Raw genomic sequence first — 9,092 nt, 5'->3', positions numbered from 1 at the left:
TGGAGTTATCAGGCCTATTAGTCCTGCCTGAACGGGCATGCAGCAGTGTGGAACATGCCTCGGTGGGAGCCAGTTGTCTTTTCTTTGGTAACTGATGGGCTTCATCTGCTTCTAACACACAGCACCTTTCCCCTGACGGGTTATTGTGGTGCTGGTGCTGCTCAAGACCATTCACCAAGTCCAAGCCAACCTAAAGGCTGCTAGGACTGCCTATAAAAAGAAATAGGAAGACTGGCAGCATCAAGAAGTTCCTTTGTTGGCAGGAGGTCAATAGTTATGTCCAGTAAGAACAAGGGCAATCAACAGTTATCAGAAAAGGAAACAAAATATTAACTTTATTATTCTATAACAATTTAAGATGATAGACAGGACACGGCATTTGCTGCTGCTTTCTCTCTCCTCCGCCTGACGAGTATTCATGTTTTGGCCAGGTGTAGTAAGTCCTGCTGTTTGGAGAACTGACCCCGCTGTGATCTCATGGTGCCCCAGTGCCTCAGAGGAAGGCAAAAAACCCCCACAGCCAGTATGATCTTGAAGGGGAATGGGGGAAAAATTCCTTCCTGGCCCCAACTGGCGACAGGCAAAAGCCCTGAGGCCTGGGATTGCAAAATGCCACACACACTGCAAGAGCTACCTTGATCCCACAACTGAAGGACCAGAAATTCATGACGCCGGCTTGTTGCCCCCAACACCTTGATGGGCAAAGTGGGTGGAAGAATAAGCCAAAGTCTCCACCCACTGGAAACTTCTCAAGTTGGGTCAGATGTTGCAGTCTCTCCAGGGGAAGGCTAGCTCTGACTGATTCAAGGGGTGTTCACATCAGTCGATGACCCTAGCGTGGTGGCTGGTTCCGGGCTGGAGGTTCCCTCTGTGGGCGTCTTGCTGCCTGGGGGGCTCTGCATGGTGCATTTGCTCAGAGAGGTGCTGTCAGCCTCGCTGGTGGTTGAAGCTGTCACCATCAGAGATGAGAAAAAGCAAAGGGTGATCAGAGATGCGCGTTGGTGAATTTAAGTCTTCTAAACAGAAGACTTAATGGTGATGGGCTGTATGGCTGCCCTGTGCTTGAGGCATAGTTAAATGCCTAAATGGTTTCAGCAGTCATATAGGATGTGGGAGACCTGTTTTATGGCCAATTCATCTATGGGGAGATGAACACTCATTGCTTGATGTGTAGGGCAGGGGCAGAGGAAGTGGGTCCTGGCAACAGCAGGAGGAGAAGGGAATGGGGCCCAGTGGAGAGCTGACACCTGGCCAGGTATCCTTGGAGACAGAGGGGACAACTCCCCACACAAAAAGGGAGAAGGTTTGTGTTGATGCCATGAGGCCCCGTCTTTGTTTTCACAGGTCTCTGATCTGCAGGGGCAGAGGAGGGAACGGTACCTGCAGAAGGGACGTTGGGCTGCTGCAGAGGGGAGGGGGTCCTGGAGGAGCTTGCCAGCAAGCTGTGGCCTTGCAGCTCTCTGGGCAGCTGTTTGAAGCCCTTCATGACCAGCAGCTTCCTCATGACCCTGGCAGGGATTTCTTCCTCCTGTGAAGTGACAAGAGCCAGTGAGAGACTCTTTTCCCTCTGGGAGGTGGCAGGCACAGCAGTGTCACAGCACCAGGAAACAGCAGCCCCTCCCCATCTCTAAGAGCTGGATCAAGTACAACTTCTAAGACAGACTCTCTCAGGCTGCTTGAGGCAGGGACAATCCTTCTTGGAGCAGGGGTTGACCTAGGCGAGTGCCTGGGGAGTTTACGCTTCTATGACTCCATAGCCCGGGTTCAATTGCGGTGACCTGGGACCACAAAGGGGCCCTGCCCTTAACCTAGGCAGTGGCAGCTTCTCCTGATGGAGTTGTACATGTGGTCATAGGTCCTGGCTAGAGACACACAGCTGAAGGGGCTGTATTTGTGCAAGGGACACGCTGGTGCCATCCTGAGCATACAGCCGAACTAACTCCTTTCTCAAAGGCACTTGCCAGGGTTCCCGTCTGCTTTCACACTTATGGGATTGAGTTCATTGTCCGTGGGATGAAGTGGCCCAGAAGTGAGGGGCCCTATGCCCCTGCACCCACTTCCTGATCCCAACCCTCTGCTTACCTTGTCCCCGATCAGCTGGCCGGCTTCCCCCAGCATGGCGTAGAGGAGGATCAGCGCAGCACGGCTGACACACATGTTGACGTCCAGGACCCCTGCAAGTGCCCTCTGCACGAAACACCTCCTTTGCCCCTCTGATAAGATCTTTTGAAGCACCTGAAACCAAGGGGACAGAAAGTGTTTGCAAATCCCAGAGCCGGGCTCCGTGACCAGGCTAGCTCCTCACCAGGGCAGTAGTAGAAACCGTGGGAGCTGCAGAGAAGCAGCAGGCCTTTCTCCACAGCCCTGGACACAGCCGGTCCAAGGACACACAGCTTTGCCAGGGCTGGGCAGAGCATCCTTACCTCCCCGACTTGAGCCAGGTCCATGTAGCTCTGGACCTGGCTGTGCTGTTCCTGGCTTACATGGAGAAGCCCCTCTGCCTCCTGTGTGTCTCGGCCTAGGACAGACAGAAAGATCTTACTCAGAGGTGGCGTTGTGGCTTCAGTGATTGGTGTCTGCCCAGTGGAGCCAGCACTGCCGCATGGCACAGCGTGCTCAGGGCCCTGGCAGGGTTTCGTCATCCTGAGTCGTAAGTGCTCATCCAAGCTCCCTAGGTATCCTGTGTCCTTTATGTTGTGGGGGCGCTGGGACTGGCTGCCTGGTTTAGACAGGGTAAAATAGCAGAAATGCACGCGCCCCTTCAAGACAAGCGCTGCTCCAAGGTACTTCCCCGGCAAACCCCCAGCCTCTTTCTTGTGGTATGTGCTACTGCTCCTGCCCTTGCCCAGCGGGGGCTCTTTCCCTCCATGTCTCTCCCAGCATCTTTCTTTTCCCCACTTTTGAGGGCAGACCCCGAACATGGTGATTTTCCTAGCCTGCAACCAAGCTGGGCTCTGGAGTAAAAGGGCTGGTGTACATTTGCACACTACTCTGGGTGTGGGCAACCATTGGCAGGGGAAGCTTCTTGTCCCCGAGCCGGGATCAGTGTGTGGACAGAAGGACTGTTTCCATAGGGGTCTTGCACCCTGGCTGGGCTTCCTTACCCTTGTGGTGCAGCAAGATTTGGGCGAGCAGGTAGATGCCCTCCCTGGCCTGGCAGCTGATGTCTGCTGCTGGGTGGCTGAGGGACAGACACAGCTGGGCCGCGGTGTCACCCATCTGGGGCATGTCGGGCGAGTCCTAACAAGGGGAGAGGGGAAGTGAATGCGTGCCTCACACACACTCTTCCCCAGCCTGGGTGTCTCTGTCCATCTCCTCCTGCTGCCCCATGTCGCAGGATAGGTCAGGCCAGAACAGGTAGTGCCAGAGCATTCAAGCCCTCTGTTCCCCTCACAGCCTGGAGCCGAGGGACTCGAGCTGGTTCCCTGGAGGTCTGCCTGCCCTGCTGCTCCAGGACGACCAGCACCAAATGTGACACTGCCTGGAGCAGGGTGAGCACGTGGCAGCCTCAAAAGACCCAGGAGGCACCCCTGCGCCCAGGGGCCCCTTACCTCAAACTGCAGGAGGAGAGAAGCAGCAAAGCGGAGAAGGGCGCTGCTGCTCCTCATGGCCTTTGCCCTGGCTATGGCATTGGGAGACTGCAGCCAGGATGTCAGGTGCTGTGGGAGAAACCAGGTCAATGGCCACTGCCCCTGCAGTGCCCACAAGCCCATGCCCTTGCTCTGCCTCAAGGCTGTCTTGGAGGTTGGAGGATCTGCCGCACGGTCCAAGGGTCTGAAAAGGGCTCTCCAGGCCTGGTGCAGACAATGCTGATCCCTCGCGACAAACCCGTCTATCTCCTGACAGGGCAGGGATCCATCCCCGAGGACAAGCTTGGGTAGCTCACAGGGCACTGAGGCTGTCCCTCCCCGGAGCCCAGCTCCTCCGCGCCGTGCTCACCTCCCAAAGGAACTGCAGCCTGCCCAAGCTGGGTTTGGTGGCCATCAGGCTCCTCAGCATGGCCTCCAGGTCCTCCATGTGCTTCTGCTCTTTGGTCTGCAGGGGAAGGATAGCCAAGGCTGAGTACCATGCGGCCTGGGGCTGCACCTGCCAGGCAATGGCAGCAGGACTGTGTAGGGGGAGGAGGACTGACCCTGACATAAAGGCTGTTTGGTGTTGCGGACCTCAGGCAGATCTTCAGGGTGGTCTGCAGCAGGCACGACTCCATGGCTGGCTCCAGGGCTGGCTTCAGCTCGCTGTCAGGAGAGAGGCGCCTGTGTGAGCCTGAGCTCTGTGGGGCTGGTGGGGGCACTGCCCTGGGCTGGACAGGGGTGGTGTAGTTGGCACCAGTTGGCAAGAGTGGAAGCAGGAGCTGCCAGGTGGTTACGAACCGGCTGACGTCTCCCAGCCCACCCGTAGAAGGGCTGCAATAGAGCCCCCTCTCCCACTGCCCCGTGACCCTGCTGCCCTCCTGCAAGAGCCCCACAGCTATCCTCTCCTCAAGGACGTCCCGCCACCCCTGGAGGGAAATGCCTCTCCAGCCAGCAGAAAGTGATGCCCCTGCTCTATTGCAAAATGGTAGGATAGCCACTGGGGGCCTGTGATGTGGCTGGGGTGGGCGAGTAACTCGCACCAAGGCCAGAGCCAATATCAGGGCTGGAAGTGTTGGGCAGGGACGCCAGTACCTGAGGCTGCAGATGGCAGCTATGCTGTTGCACAGGATCCTGTTTGGCTCTTCATCCTGTGTCTCTGTCTCCATCAGGCCCTGGGAGCCCCAAAGGCCCATGTGAGATTAGGGCCCCGCAGGCCACAGGCCCGTCCTGCAGGGGAGACCCCCCAGTGCTCCAGGCACAGGCAGGTGGATCCTGCTCGCTATGGCAGGACCCCTCCCACATTTCCCTCGCACCCACACACCCAACATGGCCAGCCCGCCCCTTCCAGCTCCCTCTCACACAAACCCCTGCACCCAACCGCTCACGCCCTGATCCCACCCAGATGCAGGATTCGCTCACTGGCCTGTATGGCTTTAGCCCAGCAGCTCCCTTCCCTGCTCTCCCACATCAACGCCCAGGCATGCCTGCCCTCCCCTGGGCGCTCCCTGCCTTCCTGGCCTTGGGAGCCCCTATCCCTTCTCTCTCCACTCCCCACGGTGCCCAGTGCTTGGCCAAGCTCACCATGATCTTCTGTAGCAGGACCACTTTGCAGATCTCCGGCTCCAGGGTGTCCTCTCCCCTCTGCTTGGTGGCTCTGCAGAGTGTGGGGATGGCGAGAAGGAAGCGCTCTCCATGCTCCTTGTCCTGCATCCCCCCAACATGGGATGGGAGGAAAGACAGGGTGTTGGCCAGGGACCTTCCCGTCCTCCCCTAATCCAATGTGGGATGAAGACCCCTTGGATGCCCCGCTTTCCTTGCACTGGTGTCGTGCTGAGGAAGCAGAGTGAGAAGCAGAGGCAGCAGCTGTGATGGGAGGCTGGCTGTCAGACCAGCGCGCACAGGTGGACGTGTCAGAGCCTGTGGGCTGAGTGTCTCCACTGAGGAGACCTGGGTTCGTGTGGCATGGCCGCCCCCAAGGGCTGGATGGTGGGAGTCAAGGGTGGGCCGGGTGCCAGTTCCCTTAGGGGACTTCCCTACCTTTCCTTGGCCCTGGAGGTGCAGTATGATGTCTCTGAGGGCTTCTTCCTCCAGCAGCATCAGGTCTTCACCCTCCTGCTCTTCCTCCGCCTCCTCGCCTGGCCGGTAGGGAATCACTTCACAAGGGAGGAAAAGGGGAGAGGGTGACTCCTGCTGCAGCTTGGCAGGTGTAAAGGGGCGTAGGGGGCGCAGAGATGCTTTCATCTTCCTTCTGGAGCCTAGAGCCCTGTGCCAGAGCACGTCTCACACACCACCTCCCCATGCACCTCCTCTGCATTTTCAACCTCATGACCCCACGACTGAGGGGGACCAGATTGTCCCTACTTCCTCGGCAGGTGCCGGCCCCTCCACTGACCATGCTTCCCCCTAGAGTCAAGCCTCACGGTGCCCTGCTGCAGGGAATGGTGCCCGTGACCCTGCGATCACTGGAGGTGTATGGCTCAGGCACTTTGTCCTGGCTAAGATTCAACTGCGTGATGCCAGGGATGGACAGATGTCCCCAGGTTTTTGGCACCCAGGCTGTCTCCTCACCTTTCATGGCGGTGCCATAGGGCGAGTTGCCCCCGGACTCCACGGAGGTGAGGAGGTCTCCCCGGGAGGAGCTGGAGCTGAGGCTGGGGCTCGGGCAGGGCTTGCTGACCTCCTGCCCCAGGGAAGCCGCGTCCCCCTCCATGATGGTGCAGGGGGCCGCCGCCTCGGGCCTGGGTTCAGGGCACAGGTCGTGGTGGCTGGGTGCCCTGGGAGGGGAGCTGCAAGGCACTCCTGGTTGGTGCTCTGTCTGTGCTGGGTCCTGCCTGCCCAGCCGGAGCCGGGGCCACCTCCCCGCTTTCCGAGAGGGCTCCTCTCCTTCCTCCCTCTTTCTTCCCGGAGCTGCGGGGGTCCTCCTCCAGCACAGCAGGCATGTCCACCACCTGGTCTTGATCGTCTCCACTGCACCAAGTGGGGTGCTCTCCTCCTCTGGCCCAGGCCTTCTGCTGCTGTCCTCCTCCCCCGGGGACACCTTGGTCGTCCTGTGCTTCAGCATCCGCCTCAGCCTGTCCATCCTGGCTGGGCGCAGCAGCAGTCGTGAGCCAGGCATCAAAGCTTCTTCTCCCTAACCCCCTGTCTGCCCTCCCTGGCCACCTGGGCCAGTCTCCCTTGTCCAGGACACAGGCAGCTCGCTCAGCTTTTCCCTCCCCATCCCAGCAGCTTTGGTCCCAGGGCTCTCAGGCTTTGAGAGCTGCGTGGTCAGGGACAAAGACCTTCAGTTGGTTTGGACACGCAGCTCCCTCCCCCTGCCGCAGCCCACTCCCTGCTCCTGACTGGGATGGACTGAAACCCGGGAGTCCAGGCCTCCCCTCGGACGTGCTCTCTGCCTGGGATACAGGAGCACCAAACCAGTGACATGTGGAGCCCCTTGCATGAGAGCTGTGGGTGCTCAGCAGCACCACAGGTTTAGGCTCCCAGCGCCACTCCGCCTGGGGAGCAGTTCCTGCCTGGGGAGGGGTTGGGAGTCCGCCCTTGGGGATCTTTCCGAACACCCTGCAGGTGGCCGTGGGGAGGCCCAGGGGCTGCGTCCCTCCATGGAGGCTTTGATTCTCCAGCCAAATTTGCAAATATGTGAAGGCGGCAGGGGCGCGCTGAAGGCCACTCACTTGCCCTGGGCGATGGAGCGCTGCTGGGCAGATGCTCAGAGACCGTCCGGGTGTGCTGCGATCCGCTTGAGGCTCAGGCACTGCGGGGTCCCGACGCTCTTCTCCGGCGCCTCCGCTGCTTCCTAGGAGCTGTAGCCGCTGGGTGTGAGGTCCGCTAGGCGAAAAGGGACTACAGGGTCACATCCCTAGGGTGGCTGGACCATAGCCCTTTAGACAGCCCCTTGCCCTCCTAGAATTTGCACTTCTCCTTCCTCCTGCCCTTTTCCCTGGGTGCTTCCCCACTCACAGGAGACCTGTCGCTCCCTGACATGCCCATGTGGCCCTTCACTCCAAACCAAATTGAACGCCTGCTCCTTTGGGGTAGACGTTCGCCTCCTCTCTGCTGCTCTCCGCCTCTCTTCTACCTATGGGGTGTCTTTATGCCTGTGAATACCTAGGAAAGGACCTGTTCCCCTGCTCTGCATTATCCATATCTCTCACGCTACATTTACTCTAATGACAACCAGGGTTCCTGTCCACACGGGCTGTGCAACATGCCTTATCCATCCTGGCTCTGAAGGAGACCCTGGGTCACGAACCATTTGGTGGCTTTAGGTTCACAGTTCAGGAAAAAGCGGTCTGAATCAGAGATGCGAAACACACACAGCTTAAAACAGAAACATTTCTTATCCTGTCCTATTCAGAGTGTTGCCTCTGGACTGTGCCCAGCTCCTATCTGCTACATATGGAGCGGGAAGGAAAGGTTTCTCTTAAGGCTGGCCTTCTGTGGATGCACAATTAGTCTTTACCTCTTTCTGACCTGCAGCACCTGGGCCTGAAATCAGAAGAGACCCTCGCTTCCTCGCCACCTCCACAAGGATGTGAGCCTCATGGTGGCTTGCCCAATTCCCTGAGCCTTACCTGCTCACCCTCAGCTGAGTGATGTCACTAGGAAAAATCCTCCTCTGCACTGGCTTGGTTGTCCTTCTCCAGCTGCTGTCAGGCAATCGCTATGAGAAACAAGAAGTGCCATGAAGTCTCACAAGCTTTCATGAAATACTTAAGCACCCTGATCCTTTTGCCTGGCTTTAAAAGCAAGTAAAAAAAGGAGTAGGAAAAGGGGCCAGCCAGTTTGCCAGGCCTTTCTCAAACTGTGATGTAAGGGGCGTTTTGCTGAGTATAAACTGCAAGGTGAGGTCCCACTAAACCCCATGGCCCCACGAGACTGGGAAGCGGGTGGAAATGTCATCAAGTCAGGTCATGGGGAACTGGTGCTGCCTTAGTCGGGGGGACACGTGCCCCCCTGTGACCAGTCTCGCAGCACAGCGTGTAAGGGTCCCCCCTGCTGCCAATATCGCTGCCAGGAGGGCGTTCCTCCGTGGCCGATCGCTGCCGCCACTTCTGGACGCAGCTGCAGGGATCGCTTACCGCTTGCCGGGGGGACACCATCACTCCCGCCTGCCCCCTGCCCATCACTTAAGCAGCGAGCGCGGCCGACCAGGGTCTGCACCAGCGCTCTCTGGCCCCTATGCCTTGCCACTGAGTCAGGTCAGGTGTCCCTGGGACCCGGTGCCCAGGACCAGGACAGCACTGGGTCCCGTGTCCCAGTGAAGTCTCACGCAGACATCTCTGATTCAGACCGCTTTTTCCTGAACTGTGAACCTAAAGCCACCAAATGGTTCGTGACCCAGGGTCTCCTTCAGAGCCAGGATAGATAAGGCATGGTGCACAGCCCGTGTGGACAGGAACACTGGTTGTCATTAGAGTAAATGTAGCGCCAGAGATATGGATAATGCAGAGCAGGGGAATAGGTCCTTTCCTGGGTAGTGACAGGCATAAAGACACCCCATAGGTAGAAGAGAGGCGGAGA

The 9,092-nt window shown here is 58.4% G+C and overlaps 2 protein-coding genes across 2 annotated transcripts in view; both read right to left on the bottom strand.

Annotated features, from left to right (window-relative positions):
- Positions 1–793: 793 nt before the first annotated feature.
- On the bottom strand, positions 794–6,687 carry LOC149868726 (uncharacterized). The gene is made up of 12 exons (XM_090037273.1): positions 6,141–6,687; positions 5,610–5,725; positions 5,154–5,276; positions 4,665–4,744; positions 4,133–4,235; positions 3,940–4,035; positions 3,552–3,659; positions 3,105–3,240; positions 2,424–2,518; positions 2,083–2,235; positions 1,381–1,528; positions 794–949 (listed from the first exon to the last, which is right to left on the bottom strand). Exons 1-12 carry the CDS (start codon positions 6,685–6,687, stop codon positions 804–806), a joined length of 1,851 nt encoding a protein of 616 aa, XP_089893399.1. The 3' UTR covers positions 794–803.
- Positions 6,688–7,278: 591 nt separating this feature from the next.
- Positions 7,279–9,092, bottom strand: part of LOC149868725 (uncharacterized) — a 3,598-nt gene continuing 1,784 nt past the window's right edge. The window contains exon 2 of the mRNA XM_090037666.1: positions 7,279–7,365. Within this exon, the coding sequence (XP_089893792.1) occupies positions 7,279–7,365 (87 nt within the window). The remainder of the gene's footprint in view (positions 7,366–9,092) is intronic.

The sequence above is a fragment of the Crocodylus siamensis genome, chromosome 3, assembly GCF_052110815.1.
Source record: "Crocodylus siamensis isolate JL-2025a chromosome 3, ASM5211081v1, whole genome shotgun sequence".
Taxonomy (NCBI): Eukaryota; Metazoa; Chordata; order Crocodylia; family Crocodylidae; genus Crocodylus; species Crocodylus siamensis.
This window is presented reverse-complemented; position numbering and strand designations above follow the sequence as displayed.